The sequence below is a fragment of the Dermacentor albipictus genome, chromosome 2, assembly GCF_038994185.2.
Source record: "Dermacentor albipictus isolate Rhodes 1998 colony chromosome 2, USDA_Dalb.pri_finalv2, whole genome shotgun sequence".
NCBI classification, from domain to species: Eukaryota; Metazoa; Arthropoda; class Arachnida; order Ixodida; family Ixodidae; genus Dermacentor; species Dermacentor albipictus.
Window position 1 is genome coordinate 161,654,499 of NC_091822.1, and position 16,885 is coordinate 161,671,383.

Genomic DNA, 16,885 nt, shown 5'->3' on the forward strand with positions numbered 1-16,885 from the left:
CCCCAGTCGAATTCCGTTGAGAAGCTCCACTCCGTCGTGAAGCGCGTGTGGAGAGCATTGTGGTTTGAACAACAAACTGACTGGGAGCTGTTTCTGCCTGGGGTGATGTTTGCATTGAGGACCGCGCCGCATGCGGCTACAGTGTTTTCGCCAGGTGAGCTAGTGTACGGTCGCTCGCTGCGATCTCCGCTTCGCATGCTTCGAGACGAATCACTGCCCTCTCCAATGGCTGCAGACCATCTCTCCCAAAAATGGCCGCCTCCTGCGCTGGAGCCTCGCTTTGCAACAATATTCCTTTGAGGTGCGTTACAAAAAGGGGAGTCTCAACGGTAACGCCGATGGCTTAAGTCGAAGCCCCTAACGTGGGAATCAGCCTCAAAATTGTTTGTTATTGATGTTTTTCTTCCTGAGGCAGGATTTTTAACATATTGCTTTTGTGTAGTGTTTCAAAGTGATGATGTGCTTTCTAGTGCAATTTTCCGATTTGTGGACGCGTTCTGAGTGCTGCTAGACTACTGTAAGGAACTAGGCAGTAGTATTAAAGGGGAAAGAGCCTGGCATGGCTTAGTGAGGGTTGTGCCGTGCTTGCTGACTGAGCGGCTGAGTTTCGGCGTAGTTCTAACGCTTGCTGGGAACGAGAGAAAAATGAGAACTCTCCCGAAGTCACTTTGCAGTGTCCTCTGTGAACCTGAACGTGAGAACGAGGCCTTCTCGGTGCGCTGCGCTCAAGAAACGCCGAGGGACGACCGACTTCGGTTATGAGCATCATCGAGCGACATCCCTCCGGACAGCGGATGCAGACCCCTGACCATCGGGATCTCCCTCCCCCGGCGGGGCGGTCTGTTACGTTTCGCCTACGACGCGCGGTAAAGCCAGCGCGGATGCAACGTACGCCGGAGCTTCGTTCCAAGCGGCGGACATTTTGGCCCGTTCGGAGCGGCCGCGAGCGCGCCCCGCCGAGCGCGTCCCGGCATGTTCAGTGCCACGTGTCTTTGTGTGTGCGTGTGTGTGTGTGTGCCCACGCTTGTCAAAGCGCGGCAGCCGGGGAGAGGAGCTCCCCCGGTGTGAAGCGAGGAGGTCTGTCCGGCGCCGGCCCGGCTGATGCGTCACCTCCTTGTCCCAACGTGTCTATCAGTCCGTCCGTCGCCGCTGTCACGTGGTGTCGTCCCATGACCTTCCCTCTTGCTCTCACTCCGAGAGTATAAGAGCAGCTGCCCCCGGACGCCAGGAGAGAGGCTCCGATTTCTTCTGTTGAGTAACGTGCTCTCCCGTCTCTCTACTTCGGTCGACCTGACCGCCCGCTTTTTGCGATGCTAGAATAAACAAGTTGTTCTGTTAGCAGTCGCCTCATGCTTTGCTGGGACCTTCGGATGCTTCCAGTGTGCCCCAGGCCGCCAGGCCAACGCTACCCTTGGGGCTTGCGACCCAGTTGCAATAACGGGCGTCAGCACTGAGGTTCCAACAGCTGGTGGCCGCGCTGAGATTCCAACAGCCGGTGCCATCGGTGCGGTTCAAACAGAAGATTGGTGGAAGTAGGGAAACGACACAAAACGGAGAACTACAATAGGAAAGTTCGCAATATGGGGTCAGAAAATTTGGGTGTGCGATTTCGTAGCGTTTTCTTTTTCTTTTTTAACCTAGGTAGGACATCAGGCAGTATAATAGCAAGATCTTGGAGGCGCAACCCACCGCCCAAACCCACCGCCCAAACAGGCAATCCGCGCGGAGACGTGGCCAAGGCGATAGTTTCGCGGAAGGCGAACGTTTCAGAATACGGGTCCTGCTGTCGCATGCATGTAGGCGCAGCTCATGGTTACTGCGTCGAACTTTTACGTCAATTCACAACCATGGAGCATGTAACAGCGAGGCAAGCAGACGCGGCGCGGATGAGCACATCTCGAGGGGGAATTCGGCCTTCCTATTGGCTAAGAATTCGTATAGCATCCAAAGTGCTGCAACCAGCTAGCTATTTTATTCATTGGCGCCGACGTTACATCCGTTACAGGAAGTCGATCGTGAACCCCCCGGTGTGGCTACTATCAGTCGGTCATGCAGGTGGAGCACAAAGCCGGTCCGCACCACGCAGCATGGTCAGACTGGATCGTACGAGCGCGAGGACCGCACTCGGGCCCTGTCGCGCACAAAGCAAACGCTGCGCAATACGCACTACATCTGCATGCGGCTCCGGTCTGCTACGTAGCGCACATACGGCAGGGGGCCCCGAAGAGTCCACTGGCTCAGCGCTGTGCTGCTCGCTCATGACAGCCGGGTTTGGCTTACGTCTGGCGCGTCGCAGGCACCGAAATCGGGGGCAGTGGCGTCTACATTAACACCCGAATTCAAACGGGAACTGCGCGCCACGGTGACATATAGACGGCGGTGCCTTGTGGGCCCGTCTCGTTCCGTCGTAACCTTGGCAGTGAAAGGCATTGAAGGAAGTGTCGGGAACGCCACGTTTGATTGCCAATAAATTCGCTTCTGGTGAAACGCATCGAAGTACTTTTCGTGACAAAGTAATTATGAGATAGCCTATTTTAACTTCAAATGCCTTTCTCCACTTCGATAAACACGTAAGCGGCTCAGGGCCCGCTTAAGTGCCTCTGAATTCTTAAATTTTACGTTAAATTGGCACAGTTGGCGTATGCACTAACAGCTTGTGAGGAAAAGCAAAAAAGTGTATTTGAAGTAACAGAAAGCATTCACTTACAGAGTGCTCGTGGTGCCGCGCGTTGATCGCCTGCAACTTCGGTAGGCTGGCAAGGAGGTGCCCGTCAACTTCGGCACAGAACTGCTTCGCTGTCATTGTGGCCATCTGAAAAACATGGTGAGACAATCAATATAAGAACAAAGAAAAACTGCGCAAAAAAGGGACAAGACAGAGAAAGAATAATGTCATACCAACTAGCCCCTCACCGTACGCTTCTAGAGAAATCAAGCCGGAACACACTTAAAGGGTTACCGAGCCGCCCCCATCTTTTGTCCTAGCTCTAATTAGAGCATGACGTCTCCTTGTTCTCCATGCCCGCCAGCCTCCCACGACCGCGCACTCTAGCATAGCCATTTTTAGGGCTCCCAATGGAGCGGGCCTTACCTTAGCTTTGTCATTTCTGCTACATTCGATATGTAACATATCAACCTCGCGCTTCTCCATCATGGAAGCCAACGACTCACCATCCGTCAACATCGGAGCAAGTGACCTTGTCTGTTACCGGAACTTCGAGGCACTTCTCAAAGAAAGCGGCACGATTTTACGATCCCGCCAACCCTGCTCGTCCTCCACGGTTAAGCGAGCGCGAAAACCCCGAATTACAAGCTCCGGCCGTGGACGCGCACCTCCCAGAAGGATCCTGGCGAAAACTTCATTTGCGGAAGCGCAAGGAAATCCCACAGCCCATTCTCAGTCTCCTGTTGCTGAAGAGTCGGCGCCAATGCAAACGTCTCAGAGTTTCCCCACTGGTGAACCTCTCAGCGTCCCTGAGGCGGAGGACATAACCCCAGTAGTGAGCTTTTACTTTGCTTCACCCGTCACTGTGGATCACCTCGCTTCAGAGAGGCAACCGTCCACCCCTGACACACGCCTACCTCTCACTCCCGAGGACGTCCTTCCGGCCTCCTCCGACAGTGACAAAAAGCGCGAAGAAAGAGGGGAAAGTAACGTATCAAGTCCCGGCACACCCACGAGCGGTGCCAGCACATCTCCGGTCTCATCACTTCACGAAATCGCCTCCCCACAACCATCACCCTCTACTGACAGTTGCGAGCTTACGACCACTACTACCAGTGACGAAAGTTCGACTTCAACCTTCGCCAGTGAAGACATCATCCCCACTGGCCTCTGAACTTTGCGCCGAGAACGCAACCCATCCCGCAGCCAGTCCCGCTGCGGAATGTCACGATGGCACGCACGTACGCTGCGACGAACAAGTATCTTCGCCCTCCTGCAATGCAGCAAGCACGGCAGCGGAGGAAAAAGTACTGCGCATCAGCTCAGCTTGCGATCGTGATTCACCATGTCTTGTGGATTACGAGGCAACTGACTCTTCTGCAAACGCGGGCGACTCACCTAGAGCGCGCCCCGCGAAACACATTGGAGCGTCGTCTGCTAGCAAAGTTCCAGAATTTCGGGAATGTTCGCAAAGTGCGGGAATTTATGCTACCTCGGAACTGGTATCGTCAGGAAAATTCGTTCCAAGTGGATCCACCTTGCGAACTCCACGGCTAGAATTTGTAAATTACAATGTGCGTCATACGATAATTAGTCCAAAAGTTAAATATATAATTTAACGGCCATCATCAGCTTAGTTCCTAATGTCGCTAGCGAGTTCTATGGCAATGAAAATGCAATGTAAAGTGCAAGTCGTGGCACAGTTAATATTTATGGCGTAATTACGAGCGTTGCCAGTAATTGTTGGGTCCTGATTTGTTTGGATATTAAGAAGTTTTGTAGAATGTTTCCCCTGTATCTTCGGTGGACTAAACATGAAGCCTTGCTTACAGTTGATTAAAATTAGGGGCAAGTTATGGACCAGGTGTAGATGAAGTTTCAAGCATGTGGAATAAATTAGAGCCTCAGCAGTAGTAAATTACGTATGCAAGGGCTCTGGAGCATTCATCATCTATAGCACCACTGCAGTGCGATGCACCCAAGACCATGCAGGCACTGGACGACCAGCATTATGAGCTCCGCTCACGCGCAGTTGGTCATGAGTATCTCTTGGTGCAGAATGTCAAATTCTTCTATGGAATCATATCATATATAGGGAATTCTTGGGAATCATAGATATTGAGGTACCGAGAATCACTTACGAGTCAATTTGCTCCTCTCGCCATGTCCTTGTAAGCGTTCACCATGGCTCTTGCTGCCTCGTAGTTGTCCACTCTGATCGTTAGCTCATTTTCGTGGCTTTGTGAGACCACCATCTGCAGAAGCAATATCTCTGTCTTTCTGCTGTCTTACAGCAAGATGTCAGGAGTAATTGCACGTCTTAGCAATATATAACGTGCGTGAGCATATTAAAGAATATAATAATTATATATATATATATATATATATTATATAATTCTATCTGGGGGCCTTTGCTCCTTGAATATGTGACTCTGCCTAGACATGCCGGCATAACGAAGTGCAGTCGAGTTTGTTTATGCTCCGCCACTGGCTGCCCGTACCGTGTGGCAGTGGGCATGGGTGCCCTGTTTGGTGATCACCGTGTCTGAACGGGCAATGTAGCTTTTTTTGTCGCAACGATAGATTGCATTTTTTTACAAGCAGGTGTATCATTAAGTAATCATGTCTTACCAATATCTGATAGCGTTACGATATTGGGTGTCATTTTAGACAAGCTACATATTATATATGCATGCTTAACTCGCTTCTCAAATAAATTTCATTTTATGTTCACTTTATCATCAAAACACGCAGGTATTTTCAACCTCATATTCTGCGCTTATTATTTTTACATACATTTCCATTTATCATACTGTAAGCAGACGCTATGCAGACGAGGTGGCGCGGATGAGCACACCTCGATGGGCATTCGGCGTTCCTATACACTAAGATATAGTGCAGCTTCTTACTATATACTAAATAGCCAGCTGTTTTACTCCTTAGCGCCGATGTTACATCCATTGTTTATTTATTTATTTACACAATATTGCAGGCAGCAATGCTGCCCAAGCAGGAGAGGGATTAAAAAAGATGCTTTTTCAACATATTTTCAAATGAAACATGAAATATGCATTCAACAATACATTGTAGTAAATGATTCCATTCTTTTCTCGCAAGTGGAAAAACTGATTTCTGACAGATTTTAGTGCGGGCAAAGTATTACCGGACTACTTTAGAATGAAAAATATGGGATGACCTTTGTAGAGCATAGGTAATAAATGTGGCATCCGTTACAGGAAGTTCCCCGGCACAAAACACCTTCATGTTACAATGCACTTGTCGTACGTATGCGGCTACTATTCACCAGTCATGCAGGCGGAGGACAAAGCCAGTCCGCACCACGCAACATGGTCTGAGTGGATCGTATGAGCCCGAGGTCGCACACTGGCCCTGTCGGGCACAAAGCAAACGCTGCGCAATATGCACTACATCTGCATGCAGCTGCGGTCTGCTACGTAGCGCAGATACGGCGGGGTGCCCCGACAAGTCCAGTGGCTTAGCGCTGTGCTGCTCGCTCATGACAGCCGCGTTTGGCTTACGTCTGGCGCGTCACAGGCACCAAAATCGGGGGCAGTGGCGTCTACATTAACATCAAAATTCAAATGTGAACTGCGCGCCACTGTGACATAGACGGCGGTGCCTTGTGAGCATGCCTCGCCCTGTCGTAATTTTGGCAGTGAAAGGCCTCCGCTTCTGGTGAATGCATCGGAGTACTTTTTGTGACAATGTGTTTATCATATAGCCTATTTTAACTTCGAATGCTTTTCTCCACTTCGATAAACATGTAAGTGGTTCAGGGCCCGCTTAGGTGCCTCTGAATTCGTAAACTTTACGTAAAATTGGTAGAGTTGATATATACATTAACAGCTTGTGACAAAAACCAAGGAAGTGTATTTGAATTAACAAAAAGCAATCACTTACTGCATTGTGATGCTTCTCATTCAGATCAGTTATTTTCTCCTGGCTAGGCTTGATGTCTCTAAGTGATTCCACACCAAATGTTTCACCCTGTTGACTCATGTCGGCGAACCTGCGTGGCGGTGGTTCAGACTGATTATTCGCCTAGCGATGCCCGCTGTGTCGACAGCGGATTTTTCGCAACACTAAGCCTTTAGCGTACATGACAGGAGTGAGGCGCAAAGATGACCTGAAAAGCCCTTGTCAAATTTACGCTGTATTTCCTGTGCACAGTGCCCCCTGGACGCCGTAACTAGGCGCGACCCCCCACAAATGGAGTGCGGGAGCTGGTGCGCTTGTGTCCTTGCTCACTGCAACAGCAAGGACAGCAAAGGGAGAAGGCGGGGAGAATGTTAGCAAGGAAATAGAGAGATGGGGAGGCAGTTCTGCGACCTACAACGCTAGAATCCAGAATGGCGCCCAAGCGTGCACTTAGTGCCGAGGAGACAAAGGCTCGCAGAAAGCGCCGAGCAGAGCAGCTAGGGTAACATTGCACATCACGACTGTCATATGCGGTCAATATATCGCCAGCAATTAACGCAAACAGCAGACAAAGCTTCACTTACATCGATTCCCACAGGGCATTGGATCTGCATATTTTACCTTCCAACTTCTCATAGTTAAATATTAAATTTGCAAAACAACAAAAACTTTATTGGCACGGCTGTGCACTATCTCCGGGTCCGGCCCACAAAAGACGCCACATTTTCAACGGGATCCTGACTCTCACTCTCCTCTGGACGCTTTATTTCGTAATATAATGGATTCCTACCCGCTGCTGCTATTGGCCAATAGCTAACGTCAACCAACAAGAGTGTTTGGATCAGTGCGCTTCTTCCTACTGTTAATGTGCATATTTCTTGACAAAGTTCAATAAGCAGGCTGAAGTAAGTGATGCTGTGTTTTTAAATTTTGATGTTAATTACGTACTTCTGGAAGAAGCCGACTCTCGTCTGCTCACGCTCAGCCGTGGCCACCTGCGTAGGGATTAACGTTTCGCCACCCAGCTTATCCGTGTCGTAGCCGTTCGGTCTCGCTAATTTCGACTACTTTTGAATGCTAAACTAGACTCGAACTAAGCGAAACTTAAGGTCAGACCTTAAGCGCGCTTGCCAGCGTGCGTTCACTACTAGCCGCTCCTGGCTAGACGCGTTAGCCGCTTCAAAAATTTCGCTGGTTGGATGTGTAAGTCAAGCTTGAGGAGGACAAAGCTGGTCCGCACCACATATTACGCGCTGAACCCTTGTCGTGCACGAAGCAGACGCTGCGCAACGCGCGCTACAGTTGCAACTTGCATGTCGCAGGGGTTTGGTATACATATCGCTGGAATACTGTGGCTGCCGCGGGGTGCCGTGACGAATCCCCTAGCTCAGCGCAGTGCGGCCATATAGTTTCTCACCGTATTGCCTAGAGGGAAATCTGGTGCTGCTGCGCTGTGGTATTTAATGGCCTTAATAGTGGTATGCATAGGAAAGTTGGTATAGACCGTTCCTTCCTCCTCTCTGGCTTCCGTTGCAAAAATTTTTAGTAGCCATAAATAAATCGTGCTTAGACAAATGTTACTAGAACCTATCGACATTCAACAAACTATCTTTAGACACTGTAACAACTTCCTAGTAACCGCCTACCGACTATTGGCCACCAATATTGAGTTGAACATACATATATAAAATGTCGATTGAATTTTCACTGACTGCTTAATATTTCATGTTGGTACAATGTGTCAACTGTGAAGCGACTATTCATTAACCACCTTTATACATCCTAACAACTTGCTAGTAACATCCTGTCGACTATATGCCACAGACAGTTGACAGGATGTTACTAGCGAGTTGTTAGGATGTATAAGAGTGGGTAATAAATAGTCGCTTCACAGTATTTAGGAAGTACATAAAAATTTTATTCAAGAGATAATTTCTTTTGCAATTATACATTGCCAAAATAACCTTTTATTATCTCTGAATAAAATTATGTAGTTCCTAAAAACTGTAACGCAACTATTTATTAACAACCTTTATACATCCTAACAACTTGCTAGTAACATCCTGTGAACTATTAGCAGGCATTTACAAACTGTTTATTATACCCTAAATAAAATATTTATGTACTTTTTAAAAATCTGTTTGCAACTGTCCAAGAACTCCTTGTCGGACTTCACTGAGCTCTATAATGATGTTCCGAGTAACACACATTTGTTGCCGTTTAAAAAAAGATATACCATTCAAATGACTGCAGTAATAGCTAACCCTAACCGTGGACATGGCAATGCCGACCACCCGTTTTGATCTGAATTCGCGCTTGTTACTGGCTCTCGCCGCTGTCACCAAGAAACAAGCGGCGAAATGCGTGAACGCTAAGTTTCATCTCAAGCTGAGGTCTCGACAGCTGAGGTCTGGATATGCTAATTAGGCATGGCTTGTAGTAATTACTGAGATCGGCTGTTTGTTTTCATGCTGCTATAGGACGCCAGACACCGCACCGAGCCGTAAAACTGGTTTGGTTTCTAGTTAGCAGATGGCGCCACAGCATTAACATTAGCAACAGATCAGTAAGAGGCGATTGGAAGATTGGCGGAAGGAGGGAAACGACAAACAACGAAGGCGTACAAAAGCATGTTCACAATAGGGGTCCAGAAACTTTGATAGCGGGAATTCATCGTGGTTCTTTTTTTTGTTTTTTTTTAACATAGGTAGGACATTAGGCAATAAAATAATGAGCTTGGTGGGGCAACCCACCACCCCGTTCCAAAGGGGACGCTCATAACATCAATCCATCCATCCATGGTGATGCATTGACGATGCGGAACGCTATAAAAGCCTAATTGTTTACTGGATCATTTAATTTACTACCGCGCTCAAGCATGGCACATGATGAAAGTAGTGAGCAAACGCCAAGTAGACGACGAGTAGGCGCTGTGGCGCAGGTGAACATTTTCAAGAGCATTCACCCGTACTACTTGCTAAGGAAGCGGCAAGGTAATTGCAGGGAAAGGGTGCAGGTAAAGCGTATGCCTGGGGCCGTATTCTGAAACGTTCGCCTTCCGCGATAGTCACGTTCAATAAATCAAGCGACTGCTTACCCGTGACGTCACCGTGCACTACCAACACGCGCTCTCGAACGCTTCACATCGCATGAGAGCGTATACCTTGCGAGTGCAGAGTGGCGCGGGTGTTTTTTTCGCGTAGTGGCCGCAGTACCGGTACTGCGCACTGACCACGGTTGATTACGGCCACTTTAGGTAAAATAAATTGAAAAAGGAAGTGTGAAATACTTTATTTTAAACGAATCCACAAATATCGCCACGAAACAACGCGTGTAAGAAGCCAGCAAAAACACTAATATAAAGTACCACTTCTGATCTCTCCTACACACCACCAACCCTATTCAATACACGTGGAGAGCACCCATCGACACCATGACGTTAAAATGACGTAGGCCGGAACTAATAGATGGCGCTGTTTATTAAACGCCATGAGTAACTACTTAAGAGTAAAACACAAAATCAGGATAGAAACTATTTATGATAACCCAAAGAGAAGCTCATTACTTTTCGAAGCGAGATCAGGATGCCTTAGAATACGCACCTATAAAGCGAGATATAAGAAGGAAGAAGAAGCATGTTCTTGCTGCGGAAAAGCTAGGGAAACGATGGAGCACGTTTTATTAGAATGTGAAGACGTCTGCCCAGCGGTCAATTTAGGCACTAATGGCCTCCTTGAAACCCTTGCGTTCAACAAGAGCAGGGGAAAAGTAAACATGTCCGCAATAGAGATTAGTAAGAGGCGATGGGAAGATTGGTGGAAGTAGGGAAACGACACAAAACGGAGAACTACAATAGCAAAGTTCGCAATATGGGGTCAGAAAATTTGGGTGTGCGATTTCGTAGCGTTTTCTTTTTTCTTTTTTAACCAAGGTAGGACATCAGGCAGTACAATAGCAAGATCTTGGAGGCGCAACCCACCGCCCAAACAGCCAATCCGCGCGGAGACGCGGCCAAGGCGATAGTTTCGCGGAAGGCGAACGTTTCAGAATACGGGTCCTGCTGTCGCATGCATGTAGGCGCAGCTCATGGTTACTGCGTCGAACTTTTACGTCAATTCCCAACCATGGAGCATGTAACAGCGAGGCAAGCAGACGCGGCGCGGATGAGCACATCTCGAGGGGGAATTCGGCCTTCCTATTGGCTAAGAATTCGTATAGCATCCAAAGTGCTGCAACCAGCTAGCTATTTTATTCATTGGCGCCGACGTTACATCCGTTACAGGAAGTCGATCGTGAACCCCCCGGTGTGGCTACTATCAGTCGGTCATGCAGGTGGAGCACAAAGCCGGTCCGCACCACGCAGCATGGTCAGACTGGATCGTACGAGCGCGAGGACCGCACTCGGGCCCTGTCGCGCACAAAGCAAACGCTGCGCAATACGCACTACATCTGCATGCGGCTCCGGTCTGCTACGTAGCGCACATACGGCAGGGGGCCCCGAAGAGTCCACTGGCTCAGCGCTGTGCTGCTCGCTCATGACAGCCGGGTTTGGCTTACGTCTGGCGCGTCGCAGGCACCGAAATCGGGGGCAGTGGCGTCTACATTAACACCCGAATTCAAACGGGAACTGCGCGCCACGGTGACATATAGACGGCGGTGCCTTGTGGGCCCGTCTCGTTCCGTCGTAACCTTGGCAGTGAAAGGCATTGAAGGAAGTGTCGGGAACGCCACGTTTGATTGCCAATAAATTCGCTTCTGGTGAAACGCATCGAAGTACTTTTCGTGACAAAGTAATTATGAGATAGCCTATTTTAACTTCAAATGCCTTTCTCCACTTCGATAAACACGTAAGCGGCTCAGGGCCCGCTTAAGTGCCTCTGAATTCTTAAATTTTACGTTAAATTGGCACAGTTGGCGTATGCACTAACAGCTTGTGAGGAAAAGCAAAAAAGTGTATTTGAAGTAACAGAAAGCATTCACTTACAGAGTGCTCGTGGTGCCGCGCGTTGATCGCCTGCAACTTCGGTAGGCTGGCAAGGAGGTGCCCGTCAACTTCGGCACAGAACTGCTTCGCTGTCATTGTGGCCATCTGAAAAACATGGTGAGACAATCAATATAAGAACAAAGAAAAACTGCGCAAAAAAGGGACAAGACAGAGAAAGAATAATGTCATACCAACTAGCCCCTCACCGTACGCTTCTAGAGAAATCAAGCCGGAACACACTTAAAGGGTTACCGAGCCGCCCCCATCTTTTGTCCTAGCTCTAATTAGAGCATGACGTCTCCTTGTTCTCCATGCCCGCCAGCCTCCCACGACCGCGCACTCTAGCATAGCCATTTTTAGGGCTCCCAATGGAGCGGGCCTTACCTTAGCTTTGTCATTTCTGCTACATTCGATATGTAACATATCAACCTCGCGCTTCTCCATCATGGAAGCCAACGACTCACCATCCGTCAACATCGGAGCAAGTGACCTTGTCTGTTACCGGAACTTCGAGGCACTTCTCAAAGAAAGCGGCACGATTTTACGATCCCGCCAACCCTGCTCGTCCTCCACGGTTAAGCGAGCGCGAAAACCCCGAATTACAAGCTCCGGCCGTGGACGCGCACCTCCCAGAAGGATCCTGGCGAAAACTTCATTTGCGGAAGCGCAAGGAAATCCCACAGCCCATTCTCAGTCTCCTGTTGCTGAAGAGTCGGCGCCAATGCAAACGTCTCAGAGTTTCCCCACTGGTGAACCTCTGCAGCGTCCCTGAGGCGGAGGATATAACCCCAGTAGTGAGCTTTTACTTTGCTTCACCCGTCACTGTGGATCACCTCGCTTCAGAGAGGCAACCGTCCACCCCTGACACACGCCTACCTCTCACTCCCGAGGACGTCCTTCCGGCCTCCTCCGACAGTGACAAAAAGCGCGAAGAAAGCGGGGAAAGTAACGTATCAAGTCCCGGCACACCCACGAGCGGTGCCAGCACATCTCCGGTCTCATCACTTCACGAAATCGCCTCCCCACAACCATCACCCTCTACTGACAGTTGCGAGCTTACGACCACTACTACCAGTGACGAAAGTTCGACTTCAACCTTCGCCAGTGAAGACATCATCCCCACTGGCCTCTGAACTTTGCGCCGAGAACGCAACCCATCCCGCAGCCAGTCCCGCTGCGGAATGTCACTATGGCACGCACGTACGCTGCGACGAAAAAGTATCTTCGCCCTCCTGCAATGCAGCAAGCACGGCAGCGGAGTAAAAAGTACTGCGCATCAGCTCAGCTTGCGATCCTGATTCACCATGTCTAGTGGATTACGAGGCAACTGACTCGTCTGCAAACGCGGGCGACTCACCTCGAGCGCGCCCCGCGAAACACATCGGAGCGTCGTCTGCTAGCGGCGCCGCTGCGCATGCGTGTGACTTTACATTTGACGTGTGACGTTTACATTTTTGTACCTATGCAACGGCCAGGAAAATATCTCAGTGACGCTGTCCTTCATTCCAATGTACTGCGCAGGAGCAGCTGTCACCGGTTGCGTATTGTAATTGCATCGAAATCGTAGTCGCAACAGAGATCACATATAAAGATCAGCAGTTCTGCAAAATATACATTAGAAATTCGAAGTGTACTGTGGAATACACAAACGCGAAGATAAAGATTGATAAAAAGCAAAAAAGTGTCACTGGAAACTAAGTTCACTGCATGTATTCACAAAATCTCGCAACAAGATATTTAAATATACGTATAAGCAACCAATAAATCTACGTATCTAAGCCGAAAAGCTGAATCATTTTTCATGTAAACACTTGAGCTGGAGCCTCCGACAAGCTTGATATTAGGCTTGTTTTAGGTTTTGATATTCGGCTGACAAGCTTTCGTCCGCGCTTTTCAACCGCTACCGCAAGCATCGGAAACGGTTCGGTCTGCACCACGCTGTATACTCCATTTCAGACCTCAGGGGTGGTGTTCTGCAAGAGTCCACCTAGTGGACTGTCCATTTCGGCTACTGCTGATTGGGTGGGGTCGCTCGTCTCCTCTTCCCTCGTGCAGCTGCTTCCAATCAGCAGAGGTCGAGATGGACAGTCCACTCGGTGGACTCTTACACAATACCACGTGCAACACTCTGCAAGCTACGCAATAAGTTCGGTGACGAGAATGTATCACTCCGCGCGTTGCCTCCGGGCTGAGCACATCATAATTGGATTTCTCCGCTCTTTCTGCGCATGCGCGAGAAGCAATGGTTGCGAAAAGAAATGTGGGGACTTTTGGTGCTTAAAATTTCTCTTCGCATAAGTACTACGGGGAAGAAGGTTGTTAGCTCCGTTCGTCCCTGGCCGAGCTGGCAGCACAATCGACAGAATGCGTAGCCGGCAAGGCGAAGAAGCCGTGTCCAAGGTGAGTTTGTCGCTATTTTGTTGCGACGGTAGCATATTACATTTTAATAGTCGCAGGGGGATACGTTTGGAAGTGAGTTGTCTTCTCGGATGTCTTTAGCGGCAAAGCATTACATCGTGCCGATGCATTGCTCATTGGTGTCGTTGAGCAAGGTCAGCATACTGCCCACTTCAGGAGATTCGCGGGAACGGAAACAGTTTATGAATTCGACTGCCGTGCCAATGCGAGTTTGTCGCGTGTTCTTTTTTTTTCGGCGGTAGCTAATTAAACTCTGATAGTCGCAGGGGGATGCGTTTGGACGTGAGGCGTTTTCTCGGATGACTTTAATGGCAAGCATTACGTCGTGCCGATGCATTAGTTCTTAATGTAACTGAGCATACAACACACTTGGAGATTCGTCGGAATGGAACATATTGTACTCTGTATGTGAAAGTACTAAAACTTGCATCGACATGCAATCTGAGCCTTAGATCGTTGTGAGAGCTGTGCAGCCACACTGGCAAAACACTACGCCCAGCGGATGAACACGGAACAAACTTATGCTAAAGAAAAATGTTCGTCATGCATTTTCATAGCAGTAGACCGTTGTGAAAGCTGTACAGTAACACTGATATTGGCTACGTGGCGCAGATTCGTAGCGATTCTGAGGCGCTTGTGCGCAAGGGTAATTAATGAAGGAGCGTGTGTTACTAATCCCGGCTGTTACGATGTCTAGCTCATATACGGGCCTAGTAAATTATGTGCAGTCAGTCAAAAAACATTTATGCAGGTGTCCACGCTCCTGAAAAAAAAAATGCAATTCAGTGATGATCGACCCTCTGGAGGGTCGATCAATTCAATTCAAATGCAATTCAGTGATGACCCTCTGGAGATGGATCCGCACCTATGTAAGCACAGCCGGCTCATCAGTCACAAACAAGGAGCTGAAGCGAACTTTTTAATGCTCATTATACGACATTGATAGCGATTAACTTGCACTAAACTAAATAAATTAACTAAACTTAAAAAAATAATTGCACTTAACAGCGAGACTTCGTCTTAATACGCAATGCTTATGTGGCGAACAGGAGAGCAAAAGGTGAAAACGTTATCATACATGGCAAGTCATCCATGTAGTGGAAAGTTCTCTTCGGCTCCTACTTTGTGACTGATGAGCCGACTGTGCTTACATAGGTGCGGATCCATCTCCAGAGGGTCATCACTGAATTGCATTTTTTTTACAGGCGCGTGGACGCCTGCATTGTGTTTTTTGACTGACTGCACATAGGTTGCCAGGCTTTTTATCAATTTTAAATCACCCACACAGGCGTACGTTATCCTCTTCATTTAGTAAAGAGGGGTAAACATCGACAAAATGATGCAGCTCAAATAGCTTGAACATGTATGCGTTTCCTATCCGCAGTGACGAACGAAATGGCTCGAGCGTTGCAGAATGCCGTTTGCTTAAAGTCAGCTTCGCCGTAAGGCAACAATGTCGCACAATCAAACATGCGCAGTGTATTGCGGCGAAGTATACCAAGAGTGGAAAGCGGCCACTGACAGAGCACATAGTGTGATACGTGCGCACCTGCCGTCATGTCTCCTGTCGCAGTACAAGCACGGAGACGCCGAACAAGTGTACTGGCAGGCCTTCAGAGCTATTTTGCACGCGGTTGTAGCGATCTAAGCCCTTGTTTCGCTTTATAGAGCGCCCCGTACATGAGCTAGTCATCGCAACAGCCGGGATTAGTAATATGCGCTCTTTCATTAATTACCCTTGCGCACAAGCGCCTCAGAATCGCTGCGAATCTGCAGCACGTAGCCAATATCAGTGTTACTGTACAACTTTCCAAGGGTCCACATCTATGATATTGCATGACGACCATTTTTCATTAGCATACATTTGTTCCGTATTCATCATCAGGGCGTAGTGTTTTGCCAGTGTGGCTTTACAGCTCTCACAACGATCTACGGCTCAGATTGCATGGCGACGCAAGTTTTAATACTTTCACATACAAAGTACAAAATGTTCCATTCCCACGTACCTCCAAGTGTGTTGTATGCTCAGTTACATTAAGAACTAATGCATCGGCACGGCAGTTGAATCCATAAACTCTTTCCGTTCCCGCGATTCCCCTGAAGTGTTCGGTATGCTCAACGAAACTAGTGAACAATGCATCGGCACGACGCAATGCTTTGCCATTGAAATCATCCGAGAAAACGCCTCACGTCCAAACGTATCCCCCTGCGATTATCAGAATTTAATATGCTACCGCCACAAAAAAAAAAAGAAAAAAACAACGAGGTCGCATGAGCACGGCAGTCGAGTTCATAAGCTGTTTCCGTTCCCGCGAATCTCCTGAAGTGCGGTATGCTGACCTTGCTCAACGACACTAATGAACAATGCATCGGCCCGATGTAATGATTTGCCACTAAAGTAATCCGAGAAGACACCTAACTTCCAAATGTATCCCTCTGGGTCTATAAAATTTCATATGCTACCGTAGCAACAAAATAGCAACTCACCTTGGACACGGCTTCTTCGCCTTGCCGGCCACGCATTCTGTCTGCCAACTCGATAGGGACAAACGGCGCGACGAACTTTCTTCCCCGTAGTACCTAGGCGAAGAGAAATTTCAAGGACCGAAAGTCCCCACATTTCTCCCTCGCAACCACTGCTCCTCGCGCATGCGCACAAAGAGCGGAGAAATCCAATTTTGATGCGCTCGGCCTGGCTGCGCGTCAAAGACGTATGCTCGCGCTTGCTTGCACGTGAAGCTGCCGCGACGGCCTGCCAGAAAACAACAACAACGCAATGAAAAACAATTTGATCTAAAACAACGCATTAGATAACCGTATAGCGCAGTTTGTTTCTGAGGATTAAGACGTTTTTCATTCAGTACTCAGCCTATACCAAG

General features: G+C 48.6%; 1 protein-coding gene across 6 annotated transcripts in view; it reads right to left on the minus strand.

Annotated features, from left to right (window-relative positions):
* Positions 1–16,885, minus strand: part of LOC139056204 (uncharacterized) — a 40,465-nt gene that overhangs the window by 20,667 nt on the left and 2,913 nt on the right. For 2 of the 6 annotated variants that reach the window (XR_011512210.1, XR_011512208.1), the window contains exons 2-5: positions 11,589–11,693; positions 6,587–6,695; positions 4,807–4,920; positions 2,708–2,812 (exon numbers count right to left, since the gene is read on the minus strand). Coding sequence is in view for 2 of the 6 variants with exons in the window: in XM_070534230.1 (XP_070390331.1) it covers positions 2,708–2,812; positions 11,589–11,693; positions 16,494–16,529 (246 nt within the window). In the remaining 4 variants the exon portion in view is untranslated. Of the gene's footprint in view, positions 1–2,707; positions 2,813–4,806; positions 4,921–6,586; positions 6,696–11,588; positions 11,694–16,493; positions 16,872–16,885 lie in introns of those variants that run through there. The other 4 variants (XR_011512207.1, XR_011512209.1, XM_070534230.1 and 1 more) reach the window with 4 other exon arrangements.